General features: G+C 54.5%; 1 protein-coding gene across 1 annotated transcript in view; it reads left to right on the top strand.

The window, feature by feature from the left end:
* The window catches only part of FRAS1 (Fraser extracellular matrix complex subunit 1), a 179,668-nt gene extending 168,769 nt beyond the window's left edge, over positions 1 to 10,899 (top strand). The window contains exons 66-73 of the mRNA XM_062574968.1: positions 1,969 to 2,119; positions 3,165 to 3,272; positions 4,194 to 4,353; positions 5,521 to 5,637; positions 6,068 to 6,234; positions 6,590 to 6,795; positions 8,703 to 8,849; positions 9,913 to 10,899. Of these exons, the coding sequence (XP_062430952.1) occupies positions 1,969 to 2,119; positions 3,165 to 3,272; positions 4,194 to 4,353; positions 5,521 to 5,637; positions 6,068 to 6,234; positions 6,590 to 6,795; positions 8,703 to 8,849; positions 9,913 to 10,497 (1,641 nt within the window). The 3' untranslated portion in view covers positions 10,498 to 10,899. The remainder of the gene's footprint in view (positions 1 to 1,968; positions 2,120 to 3,164; positions 3,273 to 4,193; positions 4,354 to 5,520; positions 5,638 to 6,067; positions 6,235 to 6,589; positions 6,796 to 8,702; positions 8,850 to 9,912) is intronic.
* The last annotated feature ends 7,250 nt before the right edge of the window (positions 10,900 to 18,149 follow it).

The following is an 18,149-nucleotide window of genomic DNA, read 5'->3' as shown; positions in this document are numbered from 1 at the left end:
TAGTTCCAATTGTTGGCACAAATGCAGAGGAGCTACTTGAACTGAACAACTGCATAATTTAGCACGTGGAGGCTGCTGCCAGCCGGTTTGGAATGTGTCTCTTCGGGCTCTGTGAGGGGCTTGCAGAGTACGAGCTGCCTTCTGGAGATAATAAACGGTGTATTCAGCCAGGACACTGCGCTGTTGCAGAAGTTCTTGTGGGCAGTTCTGAGCAAGCCAAATAGCTTTTTAAAAAAAAAAAAAATCATGAAATTAGAAGCGCTTTTTTGGGGGGAGGGAGAATGAAGCACAGCTCCTTTTGTTTGCGATGTGAATGACAACAGTGTACTTTAGCATTAGGAGAGATGCACTTATTTAAGCTGCATGTTTGTCCAAAGTACCTACAGTCAGCTCTGACTTGCTGTTGGGACTCTGTAGCCTGTGAGGAGCACTCTGTATTTGCGTATATTTTTTTCCCAACCGTTTTTGATGGATAATTTTCAAATGGCAGTCCAGCGATAGTTTTTTTTTTGAAATGAGCTAATTGTTTATAGTGCATTATTTAGTGTATTTCTGTGTATTAGCATTGCAGTGAGTTTGGAGAACTTGTATGCCTTTCACTACCCACAGAGAGATTGTCTTTATTTATGACCATTACATATATTCAGGTCCATGTATTAGTAGGTCTAGAATGATGCACACACTTTTAGCTGATTCTGGGCTATAACTCTTAGATTTCTTTCCTCCTTGGAGAAATCTCCTGAAGGTTTCCACAATCAGAAGGGCTGATTTAACTCTGTGTCTACACTGGGAGCAGTGAACCAACTCTCCTTGACTGCAGGTAGATGTTCATATGTTCATAGGTTGGTAAGGTTGGAAGGGACCTCTGGAGATCATCTCGTCCGACACTCAGCACCGCCCCATACGGGGACTGAACCCGTGACCTTGGCATTAGCAGCACCACACTCTACCCAACTGAGCTAAACATGCCCACCAGATCAGGGCTTTATTGAGCCCTTTCCAAAATTCTGCTCTTCACTGGTCAGGGATGTTACCTTGTTTATTTTATTATTCCAATAATACAAACAAGAAGCCCAGAGCTCATTCGTTGTTTTAAACCTTTAGGTGTCTTTTTTTTTTTTTTTTTTTTTTTTTGATGTTGTGTGATGCAAGGGAGTGAGCTGGCAGCAGTGTTCCCCACCCTGGCTGCGCCAGCACCGCAGAGCTCGGTGTGGCGCAGAGGTGGCAAGGATGCTGCAGAGGCACAGCAGAGCGTAGTGCGCCGTGCTCAACTGGGTGCTAGCACAACTACACTGCCCCACAGCAGTTCATATCTCGCCCCGCTGCGCTGCGGCTTGGGCACACACCCCTGATTCTTGCAGTGAGTAGTTTGGGGGCTGATGTGGAAGGACTTGCCTCCAGCTGCAGACATGCTCACACATGCCTCCATGCTGTGAATTGGAAAAGAGAAAAAAAATCTTCCGGAGTGGCTGTCCCAGAATGGCAAAGTGTTAAAATGCTTTCAGAACTTACTGCTTTTACCCTCAGTTACTCTTTAATGTGCAACACGTGTGCATGTGTGTGTGCGCGCAAACAAATAAGCTGATGTACAAAATGGCAACAGAAAAGCTGTTCTCAGCACTCTACCTCACCCAAACATCAGAATAACTTTTGCTCCAGAGGAAACGTTTCCTGCCCTCAGCTGTCCTCGTTTATTACTTGGCAATAATGCCCAGTCTCTGTGGGGCAAAGACATCCTATTGCCTTGGGAATACATCTTCCTGACATTATCTTCCATGTGCTTAGGCTATCCATGATTCCCTCTGTGGAGAGAGACCCACAGGGACCCAAAGAAAAGAGACTTCTCTTGCAGCTCCTCTGACCTTTTTTCTGTTCACAAAGCAGAAGCTGAGCACAACGGGTGCTGGGAGTGTGAGCCAGTGTCTCTCCTAGCCACTGTGTAACCACCTTTGCGGGTTTTATTGGCAGGTACGGGACTCTGCTCAGTCCTTCTTAACAGTCTACGTCCCACTCTATGTGTCCTACGTTTACGTGACAGCACCGAGAGGCTGGGCGTCTCTGGAGCATCACACCGAGATGGAGTTCTCCTTTTTCTATGATACTGTTCTCTGGAGAACAGGTAGGGCTGAGGCATTTGAGGGAGGCTGGGGAAAGTGTTCTGTTCTTGGTTTTTCTTCTTTCTTAGCTGCTGCCCTGCCACTGCACTCCTGAGTAGGGGTAGTGCTTGCTGAAGAAAAGAGGCATGCAAGCTGAGTTCAGATACGGCAACACTCAGGAATGCTTAGCAGGGGAGCTGTCATTTCCGCCCAGCCTCTCTCTGATAATGGAAACAGTCGTCCCTGAGCCCTAGAAAGTGCTGCAGAAAAAGGCCACTATTGTCACCTAACTTGCCACCACCCAGCAGAGGCTGTTCCCTATGGCACATTTTGAGTCTTTTCTCCATCACTTTCCAGTGAAGCTCATGCAGGAGTTGCAGTAATGTTCCTCAGCCTCCTGGCTCTCGCAGGGAGACTTTCTTCCTATAGTTACTATTATCTGTTAAAATTGCGGTACTCTCCTTTGCTGGTGGTGACATCCAAGAATTAACATCAGTGCAGCTATTTGTGGCTTATCCTCTGCCTGTGAGTCTTCTGTTTCCGGCTGGGTTATTTAGCTTTCCCACAATATTTGGAGGCTGTGTGTGCTGTGAACCTACAACTACAGTCTGGAGCAAATATTGCTGCTCATGTTGGTGACAGGCTACAAGGAAGGGAGTCTCCTTCTCCTTGGCTTTTCTTCTGGCGGTGGTAATACTAAGTATTTTGGAGCAGGGACTCACAGAGCATTGTGTTAGGAGGGACACTGGGGAATTAAGGCCAAGAGTGCACAGAACAATCATCTAGAACAGTTACCTTGATGTGTAGCTGGCGTAAAATATGTTATATTCACAAAGTAGTCAAAAGGAGAACTCAGTGCATTTACTTCCTTTCTTCTTGAGTGGGACTTAGGCAGCGTATGTGGATAATAAAGGAAATCCATGATCCACTGGAGAATGATCCCAATTAAGTTGTGTCTTTCTGGACTTCCCCTAAGCATATCTGGGGCTATGTGGGGATGACAGAGCTCATTTTAGGGCCCGCTGTGTTACGCATCCCCCAGTGACTTTGTTCTTGCTGCGCATGCAGGGATTCAGACAGACAGCGTGCTCTCAGCCCGGCTGCAGATCATCAGGATTTATATCCGTGAGGATGGCCGTCTGGTGATTGAGTTCAAGACGCAGGCCAAGTTTAGAGGTAAGAGTATTAGTGCTAATGGAGAAAGGAAGTGCCGTGCAGATACGAATCTGCTCTGAAAACAGAGGTAGGAAAGCAAGCTCTGGCTAAGGACAGGATTCATCTTCAAAGGAGGTATTTCAGCCCAGGAACCAGTTTGCTCTTTGGTATTTTTTGTTTTAATTTTCTGCCTTATGGAGAAGAACTTGAGGTCTTCTACTTGTCCTGGGCTGGAGAATTAAGAACAACTTTCTTGTATTAAAATGAAGGAGTATATGCAAACTTCTTTTTGATTCCAAGCTTCCTAACATCCTTATGCCTATTATAAGAACTACCCAGCTGTTTAGCTAGGCCTCTCAGAAGCCTGACTGATTTGGGCTTAATAATTTCCATTATCCACAAGATGAAAAGCCTTAATCTAACAAGTGCTTCACCTATTGACTCTCTTCATCATCATCTCTTTTCTCTGCCAAGGGCAGGTCAGCTCCATGTCCTCTGCTGCTGTCTCACATGAACGTGCCACAACTCCTGCTTTAAATAGGAGATTGGAGCAGCACAGCATTGTGTCTGGGAAGGGGGGGCAGGGGCATCCACTGCCAGTTCTGGAGCAGCTGGTATTAAGGCAGCAGCAGGCTGCAGCAGCACTAGAGTTTGTCTTGTTCAGCAGTGTGTTTGAGATCTGCCCCTAACTTGCTCCAGCCAACCAACTACTACCAGTAGCAAAAGTTGCTTCTGGATATGAGGCCGCAATAGCAGCTCCACTGTGCTGGCTCTCCAGTCTCTCTTAACGTGAGAGCTGCAATCACCCTACCATGGGGAGTCCCTCTGCGAGGTGTGCAGCAGGGGGGCTCCCAGCACTCTGCCTTACCTGACACCTCCAAGGGAGCGGTGCAGAGCGGTGCCAGTGGCAAATCCCCGCGGGATCCTTTGTCCTCCCTGCAGGGCTTTTTGTAATGGAGCACCACAGCCTGCCAGATGTGAAGTCTTTTCTAAGAACACCCGAGCACCTGGGAGGGATCGAATTTGACCTGCAGCTGCTGTGGAGTGCGCAGACGTTCGACTCGCCCTACCAGCTCTGGAGAGCCACCAGCTCCTATAACAGGTGAGGACAGTGGCCTCAGGCACCTGCAGCAGCTTCCTGCTACAGATAGTCTTCGGGAGAGGTGAAAGCTCGGGGAAGGAACAGCAGTGGCACAGCGGGAATAGTTAATACTGACACACCGTTCCTGTGCTCATCATCACAACTGTTAAATGCTGGTGTAATTGAGACCAGCACGAGACTGTGCACATTTGTGTGTGGCTGTACTAAACTGTACCTGGTGGCATTCAGTCCTTGTTCCTCTTGCCCTTCAGCGGCTGAATTTAGCCTTGCTTGGCCTGATGGCCTCTTGGTGCTCTTCCTGAGGCAGGCTCCAGTTTGTAAAGCCCCCAGCAAGGTGTTCTTTTCCTTCTCCTTGTCTGTGCTCACCCTTGAGTGAGCCTGGACGAGAGCTGCGCCAGGGTAGAGAGCCTGTTGTATTGCCGCGCAGTGCTGACAGAGGTGCTGCTCATGGAGCCAACTCTGGCGCTGCTTTAATGAACTGGAAATCCTTCCTGCTCGCTCCTCACAGCAGTGACGGTCCTGGAGACCCCGGGAAACGGATTTGGTAGCTTCAAGTCCAGGCTGGAGAGAGCAATCCCTGTTGCCCCTTTGGCAGCCACAGAGCCAGAAGCAGGGTGGAACGGTAACAAGCTGGCCTTACTCAAGGATTCAGAGCTAGAGCGTGTGAATAGCAACTGCTCTGTCTGTCATAGAAGTAGAAAAAAGTCAATCCATCTTGTAAATGCATTTTTCTAGGAATTACACCAGTGGCTAGGTAGACACCACTGTGTCTGAGGTTTGTTTTGCAGCCTGCAGGTTAAAGTAGAATTTCCTGTTTGTGACTGACTTAGTCATTAGTGCCGTGCTTGATGGAAGTAGGTATGTTAAAATTTAGAGAGATTTGGTTCACCTTAAAAAAAATAACTTTTTTATTATTTCAGTTTATTTCCTTTTTCTGTGTATGCTGCTGCACAAACAGAGGGCCAAATTAAGCACTGTGGGCCAAATTCATCCCTCCTGCAACTGCTAGGATAAATGGAGGTTTCTGGGTGTGGGTTAGGTCCAGCTCTGAACTTTGTCTCCCTTGCTTGCACTAATTAGAGAACGGAGGCTTTTAGGCAAGCACTTCAGCTGGGTGAACAGCTTGGAGTCAGTTTGGTGATCGCAGTGTCTCCCACCTCTTTACAGGAAGGACTACTCTGGAGAGTACACGATCTTCCTCATTCCCTGCACTGTACAGCCCACACAGCCATGGATCGAGCCCGGAGACAAGCCCCTGCCCTGCACCGCTCATGCCCCTGAACGGTAAGGAGCTGCGCTTGGCCTTTCGGCAGGACAGTTTTAGCTGGCCTAAGCTGTTTGCGTAGTCCCAGCAGGCACGTAGCAGCTGCAAAAAGGGAAGGGGATGAGCCTCGTGTTTGGCTCAGGCGTCCCCCTGTGACTGCGACTGTTCCTTGTCAGGGCAGTACGAGATTGTCGCCAGACACGAAGGAAAGCAAAGCCATCATCAGCTGGCTTCGACCAGTTATGCAGGGCCCTGTGCGGTTGCTGGAAAACTGGGCAGGATGAGAACAACCAGTCAGCTTGGGTTGAATACTACTGAAGTGTGGGCTGCTGGCCTGCAAATAATCAAGCAGGAGGGAGGAAGGGCAAAGCGATTATATAGGTCACCAGCATGTAACTTCAGAACAGCACAGACTAAATCTCTCTTTTTTCCTTGCTGTCCCAATTTTAGATTTTTGATCCCAATTGCCTTCCAGCAGACAAACCGCCCAGTTCCTGTTGTCTACTCCCTAAACACAGAGTTTCAACTCTGTAACAATGAGAAAGTGTTTTTGATGGATCCCACCAAATCTGAAATGTCTCTGGCGGAAATGGATTACAAAGGGGCATTTTCAAAAGGTAGGATTTTTTTTCTCTTTTCCTGTACCATTTGTATCTAATGCTTCTGTCTTCAGCACTTCTGCTTCTGTGGAAGAGAATGGTAAAACCCAAGTTTGGCTTTGCCTCTTTTGCAGCAGCAAATGTCATTTTAAGCATGTTGCAGTTCTGTAATAGCATGACCAGAAGACAAGAATGTATTTATGGCATGATATTCTGTCATCTGCCCATGCAAATTAAAACCCATCAAAAACCAGATCCATTTCTAGTTGATGCATTTGGCTCTGGGAATGGTTCTCCTGCTGAATTTGTCTCATCTCCTCCCTGTTACCCTTCAGAGAATTTATCCTGACCATTCTTCTCCCAACCTCCTCAGGTCAAATCCTGTATGGCCGCGTGCTCTGGAACCCCGAACAAAACCTAAATGCTGCCTACAAGCTACAGCTGGAAAAAGTCTACCTCTGTACTGGCAAGGACGGCTACGTGCCTTTCTTTGACCCAACAGGAACTGTGTATAATGAGGGACCCCAGTATGGCTGTATTCAACCCAACAAGTACCTCAAGCACAGATTTCTCCTCTTAGTAAGTTCTGTGCTGTGAACAAAACCATGATGTCCAGCATTTTGTGTGATCATGTCTGGAGAAGTCTGGTGATGCCCCTTGTACCCTGTATGAGACCTATGTTTCCTTTTCCTCTTCAAAAACTTTCAGAGGAGGAAACTCTGAAGGACTAAATCCATGTCACAGGAGCGTAGAACAGATCTGGGGACTAACTGACCTTCCAGCTTGTGGAGAAGGGACTGCACATCAGGGAGCCAGTGCAGGGAGCACTGTCTTTAAGAGGGAGGAAAATTAACTGTGTTTAGCAAAAACACTGACTAACACTTCTCATTTTGAAAGGCGAAGCATTGTTTTGCTGAGGCTAGACAAAAGACATGCTAGCTGGCTATGAGAAAAAGTGAGTGTCCCAGCAACTAGCAGAATGTTTGCTACATGGCACTGGGTCTGCCTTGTTTGGACAGGACCTGATCACTTGCATCTTGCTGGGCCTAATGTGGGGATGAAACAACCACAAACAGCAAGATCAGATTCAGTATATTACATTAGTGTTAGCTTTCTCCTCCTCTTTTCAGAAGTAGTTAGTGCACTGCTCATGTGATATTTAGCTCCTATTAGCTATTTTAGTCTGCAGTTCTAGCTATTTTCGCCTTTATTTTTTCTGACTAGCCTGACTGTCCCAAAGTACTCAGCACTGTTGCTTTTCCATTTGACTTCCCCAGAGACCCCCAAACTGCACAACATCCTGCAGTGACTCTGGACAGAGCCTGCAACGCCTCACAGCCGCCAGCTCCTTTGCGTGGCCCTGGAAAGCCGGAGCCCCAGTAAAGTGTGTTGCCTGTGCTAGAGTCGTCCCTCTTTTGGGAGCTGTCCTCATGCAAATATCTGCTTGCAGAGCTGGCGTCTGCTGCTTTGTTTTTTCCCCAGTACGAGCAGAGTCTGGCTGCAGAGGCATGAGAAATGAAATGTGGTGGCTTTTTGTAGTGCTTGTCAGACAAGTCTGAACCGTGAAGACCAGATCAGTTTTTCCTTGATCTTTACTCCTGTGTATTTCTTAGTCTAAAGGATAAGAGATGAGGAGGGGAAAAAAGTGATGTAGCAAACTTTTAAAAATCTCCTTGATTTCTGTTTATACCATCACTTGGGAACGACAGGACTGGCAGCATATAAAGGGAGGTTTATTTATCACTTACCAGAAATTCTTCTTCATTGTCTAAAGCTGTGATTAGCTCCCAAGATGCATTTAGCTCTAATTGCATGCTTTGAAATTAACACTTGCCAGTGTCCTTACTGGCAGCCACATTACCATTTCCAGTACAAGGGTAATGCTAATGGTTTTGGTCCAGTCTAGCTTGTACAGAGGAGCAGGCTGGTTACACTCTTCTCATGTTCCTTTCAACAAGCCTAGTATTGAAAGGGTGTGCTAAATCGGTATGAAGGGATTACAAATCATACAGGGTATATGTATTTTCTGTACTATAACCCGCACATTTAAACAAATGTATGTATCCATATGGGGTGGAGGGGGAATAAATGTAAATGAGGCCCTTCTATAGCACCTTTTACAGCGATTTGCAAAGGCTGGGCAGTTGGACTGGGTTTTTGCAGTAGTATGTAGTATTTTGCTGGCTTTTGACTTCCCTTTGGAAAGATGTGCAGAAATGCCAGGCTTAGCCTGAAAATTCCTGAAAATGGGTTAAAATTTATCTGGAAAACAGAGGAAGTAGTTTTAAGACTAGGGAGGATTTGTCCCAATTTGGATTAGCATCATCGAAGGTTCCTGGGAGGGAGAGGTCATCTTTTAAGGCTGTATTCGGCTTGAGGGGTGCTCTGCTTTGCACTGTCGGTAACACCACCCTTGAAGGTCTGCTTGTTATGTACACGTTGCTGGTAGTGTGCATTCCTGCTCTTGAAGCCTCTCTGCCTTCCAGGACCGAAACCAACCAGAAGTAACTGATAAGTATTTCCATGATGTCCCTTTTGATGCCCACTTTGCTTCTGAATTATCTGAGTTTCATTCAGTAAGCAGCATGCCTGGAGTCGATGGATTTACTCTCAAGGTGGACGCTCTCTATAAGGTACATGGCAAGCGATGTCAGAAGCCTAAAATGAACTTCTCTGCCCAGGTTGTTGCAGATGCTCTGTAAATTTTAGGCTTTGGGCCTGACATTGTTAGGAAAAACAAATTCATGTTAAGGTAGATCCTGCAGTCTTCTGCAATTTAATGGCAACCTTCAAATAGCCTTTCTGATGGCGAGGTGGGACATGCTAGCATTCATTTCCACCCCCATAACTTGGTCCCTGTGAAGCTAGGTTGACTCCCATATGGTCAGTGGCCCATATGGTCATTTGCATTTGCAGACCATTTTGTGGAAGATTTCTGCTTGATTTACCTCAGTATTAATGCAATGTGAGAAATCAGAGCTTCTGTTCAGCATCTGGTTGTAAAAGTTGCGGGGAGTTTTCCCCAGTGAGCTGAAGGTAACAGGAGCTCAGAGCTCTTGGCTCCTCTCATCACTTAACGGGGCAGGCAACTTCTCATTGCGGCTCCTGTCAGTGCAGAGCTGCTGGCCAGTACGAGAAGTGGAGGAGCCAGGCCAGATCATAGCAGAGACCACCCTCGCAGGAGGGACGCAACGGAAGCACGTGATTAAGGGCAGAATTGTATATGCTGATTTCTGGTCTTTTTTGCCCCTCCTCAAATAGACCTTCTGCAATCCAGTGAACTCTACTTGCCTATGTGGCTTCTGGGCATTCTTGGGGTTGTACCATAAATTAGCAGGGGAACCAGTTAGGGAGCTGAATGCTCCAGTACAGAATATGGAGATGAAGAATTATTCTGTTTTTTAAGCTCTTTTGAAAAAGTACTTTCTCAAAGCACGCAGAAAAGCAGCTCTTTAAAAGCAGTTTATCCATGTTCCTGAGTTATTTATTACAGTTGCAAAGATAGTCAGGAAACTGAACACCAAACTGGATGACACATATTATTGCAGGTGTTCTAGAAGCATTGTGAGCATTTTTGTCAGTATCTGCAGAAATCAAAAAGCTAGTTGAAAAAACGCAACCAGCTTTACCTTAAAAAAAATATATCTAAAAATTGTCAGTAAAATTTCCTGTGTGTGTGTGTTCTTTTTCTTAAAGGTGGAAGCTGGCCATCAGTGGTACCTTCAAGTCATCTACATAATTGGCCCAGAGAGTATTGCAGGGCCTCGTGTTCAGCGATCTCTCACTCACCGCTTGAAACGTGGCCGCAGGGACTTGGTCGACAGTGACGGGAGGCTGATGCTGGACGACTCCTTGGTCTATGACAATGAAGGCGACCAGATCAAGAATGGCACCAACATGAAATCGCTGCTCTTGGAGATGGAGGAAGCAGTTGCTGCAGCCTCCTTGTCGCAGACAGGCACTTCCCTCGGGAGTGCATTCGCTGCCGTCATGCTGCTGGTGCTGGTGCTTTTGGGAGTTTGCTTCATCACCAGGAAGTGTCGAAAGCTGCAGAGGAGGAAGGAGGCAGCCAGAGCCATTGCAGAGGAGCATCCCCTGAACACCAAGGTGGAGCTGCCCAAGGGAGCGGGGAAGGCTGTGAACAGCCAGTACTGCACCGTGAGGAATATCAACATCCTGAGGGAAACGGGGGGCGCCCCGAAGGTGAAGGGCGGGAAGGTGAAGCAGGTGAACTTAGAAGTCAAAGTCCACAGCAATGTGCCCGATGGAACAGAAGTTTAATGAGACGCACACTTTTATTTTGTAAAGGCTTTTTATAAGTTTCAAAAACAGAAAAAAAAGAAGAAGAGAAAATATAAGAAAAACTATGCTGGTATTTTTATATACTTCTGAGAAAAATGGGTGGCTTTCGCTTTGAGTGATGATCTCAAACCTCTGCTCACGACTGATCTCCCTCGTTGCCCACAACTGCTGGAGCTGGGCAGGGCAGACAATGCTGAGCTCTCCATGTGCGTCTCCGCCACGCTCCTTTACTTCACGCTTTGCCACTTCTGTAACTACGTCCCTGGGAGCCAAACACCTCCCTGTGGAGCAGGGGCAGCTCGGGCAGAGTGGGTCTGTGCCACTCGCTGCATTTGCACCAGGGGAGCGATGCTGCAGCCTTGCCTCAGGCTCGGGGCTGCTGCTGGGGGCTCAGCACAGGAGCTCGACCTGCTGCTTCCCGGGCTGAGCCCTTTCCCCGGCTTTGCTGCTCGCCTCCCTGCCTTGGGCGAGAGTGTGTGCGGAGCCGGTCTGAGCATCAGTGCTGGTGCCTGAGCAGGGCGAAACGCTGCAGAGAAACAAATCCCGTGTGCGAGGGAGGCCGAGGGCCATCACGGGGCATCGTTCAGCCCGGCCGGGAGCAGACTCCGAGGGGAAGCTCGCTGCAGTCGCGTGGCCGCAGCGCTGCCCTTGGCTCCTGGCCCCACCACGGAGCCCGCCTTGCCCCAGGCGGCTCTGAGCACGGCAGCTTCCCCAGGCTCCCAGCTGCAGCGAGCACCCACTGCTCTGCACCGTCTCCCTGTGCGGTGGGATGGCTCCGTGTCTGCCAGGAGAGCAGCTGGCACTCATGGCCCCCGTCACAGCCAGGGTTCGCGCTCCCACCTCTGAGAGCAGAAAGCAAGAAGGAAAACCAGCACATCCCTGCTGAATGCCTGGGGCGAGTTTGGGTGTTTCTTTTCCTGCGAGGAGGAAAACGATGCAGTCGGGCGGCCGCAACCCCGGCACTCAGGCGTTGGGGTTCGCTCCGTGCAGGCTCCGGCCCGGCCCGCTGGCGGAGGAGCCGTGAGCCCCGCAGGGGACAGGCTGCCGTTCCGCTGTGGTGGCCGGCGGCAGGGGACACGCCGTGTGTCAGCCGCGCAGCTGTGGCTCCCTGCCAGCGCTGGCGTCGCATCCGGCCTCGCCACGGAGCGCCGAGGGACCGTTCGTACCGCACGTGACTGGGGCGGCCTTTCCCCGTGCATCCTGTGTGTGTTCTTCCCGATGCGGCACATCGTGGACTCGCCCCTTCGGTCTCCTTTTCTGGTAGCTCAGGGACTGAGCTAACTGGTGCTACTTTTACATGCTTAACTTCAAAAAACTGGGACACAATGGTGAAGGATTTGTTAATGTCTGTTGTATTTGAAATACGCACTTGGCTCTGGGTTTTTACCTCCTTTCCTTGTTTCACTGACTCCTTGGTAGGGGGACGATCCTGGTCATGCTGTACTCAGCAGCCAGTGCTGGGGCTGCTCCAGGGATGCCAGCACAGCAGGGCCTTGCTGCAGGCAAAGGGGAGCGTGGGGGGCTCCTTCGCTCCACGCCGGGGATCCTGGGGGGATACTGGTTTGCACCGAGGGTGCCCCGGGCCAGGGCTGCTCCTTGGTCCTGGGGCTTTTGGGAGCTCTGCTTGTGTGGCAGTGTGCAAACAAATACACCGTGTTCACACACAGCACTGCGCTTCCCGCAATCTGCTTGTTCCAGGGCAACACGTTGCGCTTCGAACAGCATTCACCTGAGCACGACAACGTCCCGGCCGTGGGGACCCTGTGTGCGGTGCTGGGACCAGGGGGAGGCGGCAGCTGCGGCGGTGCCTGGCAGTGCCAAGGGGGGCTGACCCGGAGCAGCAGCAGCAGGTAGCGTCCCGGAGGATGGGACGGGGCTCCAGGGCTGCCAGGAGGAACCTGCGGACACCGGGAGCCGCAGCGGGCGCCCCAGGCTTGTCTATGGGGCAGCGCCGAGCCGTACGTGGGGATGGGGAGTCCAGCGCCCAGCAAGGCGCTCGCGAATATTCGGTGCATGTTGACTACTGAGCTTAATGTACGTGGCATCAGCGTGGACAAACCGGTTATTCAGTACTGGAAGTATCGCGTGAATGTCGGCTGGTCGGTTTATCTATGTTGACTCATGATTGAGCAGCTGGATGATGAGTATCGAATCAGTAGCAGCACATTGGCCAGTACTGATTGAGTATCTATAAGCTAATGGGTTAATTAGCGCTGAAAGTATTGGATGAGTGTTGAATAAATACGGGGTCTGGCAGATGCTTTCTGCTGGTGTTTCTCCCAAAAACCCACTCTCGAGCCAGAAGTTCTCTCAGACGTGAGGTTTGGCCTGGCGTGTGCCCGCCTCCCTGCCCTTGGGGCGCTCGCGGACAGACCCCCGTCTTTGGGAAGGGTTCACACACATGGCCTCCCACCCCACTGCCGCTTCCTCCCCTGGAAAGGGCCCCCTCGGCCTCCGCTTTGGGGCTGGAAACAGCTGAACTCACTGCAGTTTCCAGGTCCCAAAAATGCAGGACTTGGTCTGTTTTCAGACACAGAAAGAGCCAAGGGAGCCTCCATTTGTGGCCCCTAAAAAGGCAGGATTCAGCCGCTGCTTTCGACCCAAAAAGGCAGGACTTGACCTCTGTTTTTGAGCTCAAAAACACAGGGGAGGCCCAGCCCCGGGTGCGGGGCAGCCTAGGCCGGCGCAAGGCCCCACAGAGCCCAGACAGGGCCGGCACCTTCCGCTTGTGGCCGGATCTTTATTGCCTTCCGCCCCCGGGCTGCTGGGCCCCCCGATGCAGGGGGGACCGTGGCTGCCGCCATCTGCGCGCGGGGGGCCTCGGCGCGCCGCCGGTTCCGCTGAGCTGCAAAGACACCGCAGGCAGGTGCCGTGGGTGCTCAGCCGCCGTTTCCCCCGCGACCCCTGTCCGGGAGCCGCGAGAGCCCCCAGCCCTCGAGGCGGCAGCTGGGCTGCCATCTCCTGCCTCCGAACAGGAGCGCCAGGTCCCACCGCTGCAGCCGCTCAGCCGGCGCCGTGTCTGCAGACTTCGTCCTGCGGCTCGGCGGCGCTCAGCCCTGCGCTCGTGGCGATGCGCTGCTGCACCCTCTTCGAGCCCAGGAACGGGGCGCACTGATGCACAGCGACCTTGCACGCCTGGAGAAGAGCGTCGGGGTGGTTGCAAGGACGCCGCTCTCCCACCCGGGGCACCGAGGGAGAAACCTCTCAGCGAGGGCTGCAGAGACGCCGGCAGCCTCGTGCGTGCGCATGCAGCACCGCGGCACCTTCGCCTGCCTCGCGCCCGGCACCGGACAGACTCCCTGCCCAAAAGGGACTCGCAAGCGGCAGCTTCTGATGGCGCCGAGAAACTCTCCCTCTTCTCCAAACTGCACGCGCTCGCCCTGGCCCCCACCTCTCGTCAGCAGGAGCGAGAGCGGCTGCACTTACCGCCCCCAGGAGCGCCTGGCTGCGCCTCGCCACGTCTTTAAAGGCAGAGCCCACGGCCCTTCTCCAGCTCCCCCACCACCTTTGCGAGCGCCAGCAGGCTCTCGGCAGCCACCTCCGTGCCAGCCGTGTCCTCTAGGCCCTCAAGCAGCACCTCCACCACGACCACCCGGTGCCTCCACAGCTGCGGAGCAAGGGGTGTGCAAGCTGTTCGCTGCTCCTGCCTCCCACCGCAGCGCCAAGGGCTGCCCTCGCGAGAGCCAGCCCAGAGCAGACCCCAGCCCGGGGAGCCCCGCTTGGCACCCAAGCTGACACCCGAGCGAGGAGCGCAGCCTCAGCACAGCCCCACGTCACCCTTTGCTTGTCCCTACGGCAGCTCTCGATCCGGGGCCGCGCTCAGAGCGCAGAGAAGGCCATCTCGCCTGGCCGGGCGCTCTGCTGGCCACGTTGCCCACGCCTCTCGCTGCCGTTTGCCGCACGCTCCGGACAGGGTCCCGCGATCTTTCTACCAAGGCCTCCAGGAGGGGCTTCAGGAGTTCGCGCTCCTCCACTGCTTGGTCCTTCATCAGCTGCAGCAAAGCCACGTGGCCGCTAGCGTGGCGACGTGACTCGCACCAGGCGAGGTGCAGCGACAGCCGCGTCCCGGGGCTCCAGGGGCCGCCCCCAGCAGCGGCGTCTCAAGGAGCCCCTCCGAGCCCTCCCCGCGCCTCACCTCAGCAAAAAAAGCCGCGGCGGTGAGCCGCAGGTTTGCCAGGTGCGAAGCCAGCCACGGGAAGAGGGTCTCCACTAGGCACTGCGGGACGAGCTCGGCGCGGAGCAGCACGCTGCGCACGAAGCACCAGCAGGCTCGAGACGCGCAGTCGCGTGGGACAGCCGCGGGCCGTGGCTCCCGGATTTGCCCGCTCTGACGCGGACCCCGCTCCGCAGCACGGCAGAGCTCCCGGGCACGCAGCAAGGTCCCAGCAACTGTTCTCGCGGGCGCAGCCCTCGGGACGAGGCAGGGCGCATCCCAGGGCTCCTACCTCGCCAGGAGATGCATGCCGGTGGCGTGAGCCCGGGGTTCTGCCAGCGATGTCCACGCTCCCTGCCTCCGCAGCAGCGGCAGCCAGCGCTTCTCCAGGCAGTTCGCCAGCACCAGCTCTAGGGCCTCCACAAAAAGTCTGGTGGAAAAAAAAAAAAAAAAAAAGGCAAGAGAAATCCTCAGTGGCATAACTTTGAGGGAAGATTCGCTCATCCCAACCTCCCCTGAGGGAGAGCCAAAGGACTCCTGAAATGCCGGTCGACACTCTTCACAGCTTAAGCTAACAGAAAACCGCCCTGCCGCTCCGTACCTGCCCGGCACGTAGTTGCTGCCCGGCTCCCCACCGCCCAGCGCCATCTCCTCCCCCAGCATCTCGCTGATTTGCCGCAGGAGGCAGGGAAGGAAGAGGGGAAGCAGGCGTCGGACCAGCATCTCGCTCTGCAGCTCAGACATCATCTCGGAGAGGGCCTGGGTGATCTACAGAGCAATTCAGCCAAGGAGTGTCTGGTAACGCGGGGGCCTTTCCCACCCTGCACGTCCCCCCGCCGGCCCGGGAGGCTTTTTCTGTCTCTGATCCCCACCGCGGCAACAGCCTTGCAGCCCGGCAGCAGCCAGCTCTCCCGGCTGCGTGCACCACCGGTGCCCTGGCACAGCACCCCGAGGCTCTGCGGGCGCTCGCGAGGGGCAGGACGTTGCCTTGCACCGAGGCACCGGCTGGAAAGCAGACGCGAGACGGTGCCAACGCCTCGGCCGCCGACCCTACCGTGCGAGGCTCCGGGGCGTCCCGGCGGCTGCCCAGCTCCCGAGAGCAGCACTCGCTCCCGGGGCTGCTCTTAACTTCTCCGTTAAGTGCCCCAGCATGCGGCACCCCAGAGCGCTTCTCCCCAGGCTCCTCCACAGCTCCGCCGTGTCGCTGCAAGGGAACAGACGCGAGGCAGCATCTTCGAGTGCCCGCGACACCCTCACCAGAGGTCGAGCGCCCTCCTCGTCTCCAACGGGGCCGGCGATGCCCAGGTCAGGATAGGGACGCGAGTCCGCGCTCCGGCAGCGCTCAGCATTTCCCGGGGGAAAACCACCTGCTTCCGACCGGCCCCCCAGGCCGGCGCGCCCCGGGGCTGATGGCAGAGGGGAGGGCGAGCGCACAGACCTGCCTGTGGGCAGGCGCTTCTGGAGGAGGCTGTCGAGCACCAGGCGTTGGTGAGAGCGGGCCAGGAGGACCAAGGCCTGCAGCACAAAGCGCCTCGGGGTGCTCCGCAGGCACGCGTAAAGGGCGCTCGCGATCTCTGGCACCTGGAAGGTGTCCCGTCCCCCCCCCTTCTTGGGGGCCAACAGCAAAGAACAGCCGAACGCTGACGGAAAACCCGCCTCTCCCACCTCTTCCTGGAGGGTTTGCTCTCCGCAGTTCCTCAGGGACATGAGCGTCTGCCGCCCAGCAGCCCCCGCACACGCGGGCCTGGCGCACAGCAAGCTCTCCGCGATGGCGCTCACAAAGCCTGTGGCCTGGCCTCGAGGGAAGTATTTGCAAACGACCCGGGGGAAATCGGAAAGAGAGGAGACCAGGTTGCACATGGCTCAGATACGACGCTCGCGCGCTGACAGCGCACGGCACCTACTCCTTTCGTCGTGGGCCGAGAGGACAGACACGTCTCCAGCCTTCTGCCCCGTGCTCGCAGCGCGTGTCCCCCTGCAGCAGCTCGCTCGGGGAACAGCGCGAGACCCCGCTGGCAGCAGGGAGAGGGGTGCGAGCCCACCACCGGCCCCCACCCTGCTTTTCAGAGCCCAGCTGCCTTCGCGATGCTGTTGGAAGTCGCCAGCAGGGACTCGGCCTCGCTGGCGTTCGGCCTCTCGCGCAGGTACCCGATCTCTTCGGTCGCCGCTTCCGTGGTCTCGGCTGGAGCTGGGAGGAAGGGGAGTCACGCTGGCAGGGAGCCAACTTCGGCCCCGTGGGCGGATAGAGCCAGACCCGAGGGAGGGTGGCAAAGGCCAGGGTGAAGCCAGGGCCCCCTGAGGGCGGCGTAGCGGGTCCACGTGCCGGGCGAGGGGCTGGTCGCGAAGGGGGGTGGTCCCTGGTCCCCGGGCAGCAGCAGCGCGGGGCCCTGCGCGCTCTTCACACCTCCGATCTGGAGCAGGCGGCCGAGGCCGGTGGCTGCCCGCCGGCGGGACGCAGCCGCCACGTCGCTCATGAGGGGCCCCAGCAGTCCCACCAGGACACCGAATTGCTCGTGGGCATGGCTGTGCTGTGGGAGCAAGAGGCAGGGGCAAAGGTCACCGGCGGCCCCACCGTCCCCGAGCCGCTGCCGGGCAGGGGGCGAGCGAAGGGTTGCCCGTGGCCCCAGGGGACCCAAAACCCGGTGCTGGCCTGGCCAGAGCTGCCTGCTGGGGCCACGGCCGGCGGGGAGGGGGCTGCTGGCCGTGGGGGCTGCTCACCCTGTGCTCCCGTGCCTCTCCGTAAGCGCCCAGCAGCTGGATGCGCACCTGCAGGGCCCTCTCCAGCTCGCTCGCACGCCCACGCCGAGGCCAGCCAGCGCCGCCGGACCTGGGAACAGGCACCGTCGCGCCGTGGGCGTCTCTCCGCCCAGCGTCCCTCAGGGCCCCCTGCAGCCTCTGCGGCCTCCCCCAGCCACCCCACCCGCAGGCGAGGAGCCCTTCCCCCAGGGACCTCCCCATGGTCAAACACAACACGTGATCAAATGTGATTAAACGCTTAACGGGCAAACAAGTGCTTTAGCACGTTTTGGGCACGCATGTTCAACCGCAACATGTGATCAACCACGTGATCAGCGACATCCTGGGAAAATGTGGTCGAACATATTGCCAGCCTCATGGCCAAACATGGAATCAAAACTGCGATGAAACACAAGATCGGACACATCATCAAGCATCTGAGCAAACACATAGCGAAACACATGGCCCAGCACACAGCCAACCAGGTTGCTAAACGTGTCACCAAACACAGGGCCAAACACGTGATCAAACACGTTGTCAGACACACGGCCAAACATGATCAAAGACATGCAAAACACATCGTGGAATAAGAATTCTGAGCATGTGATTTAACATATTTTGCCAGAAACATGGTTGAACACGTCAAACAGAGCACAGAGTGCCACGGCAGGGGGTGTCACCAGAGAGGGTGCCAAGGCACAAGGGTCCATGGGTGCAGGTGCCGCAGGACGGGTAGCCACAC

Source organism: Rhea pennata, chromosome 4 (genome assembly GCF_028389875.1).
Source record: "Rhea pennata isolate bPtePen1 chromosome 4, bPtePen1.pri, whole genome shotgun sequence".
NCBI lineage: Eukaryota > Metazoa > Chordata > Aves > Rheiformes > Rheidae > Rhea > Rhea pennata.
This window is presented reverse-complemented; position numbering and strand designations above follow the sequence as displayed.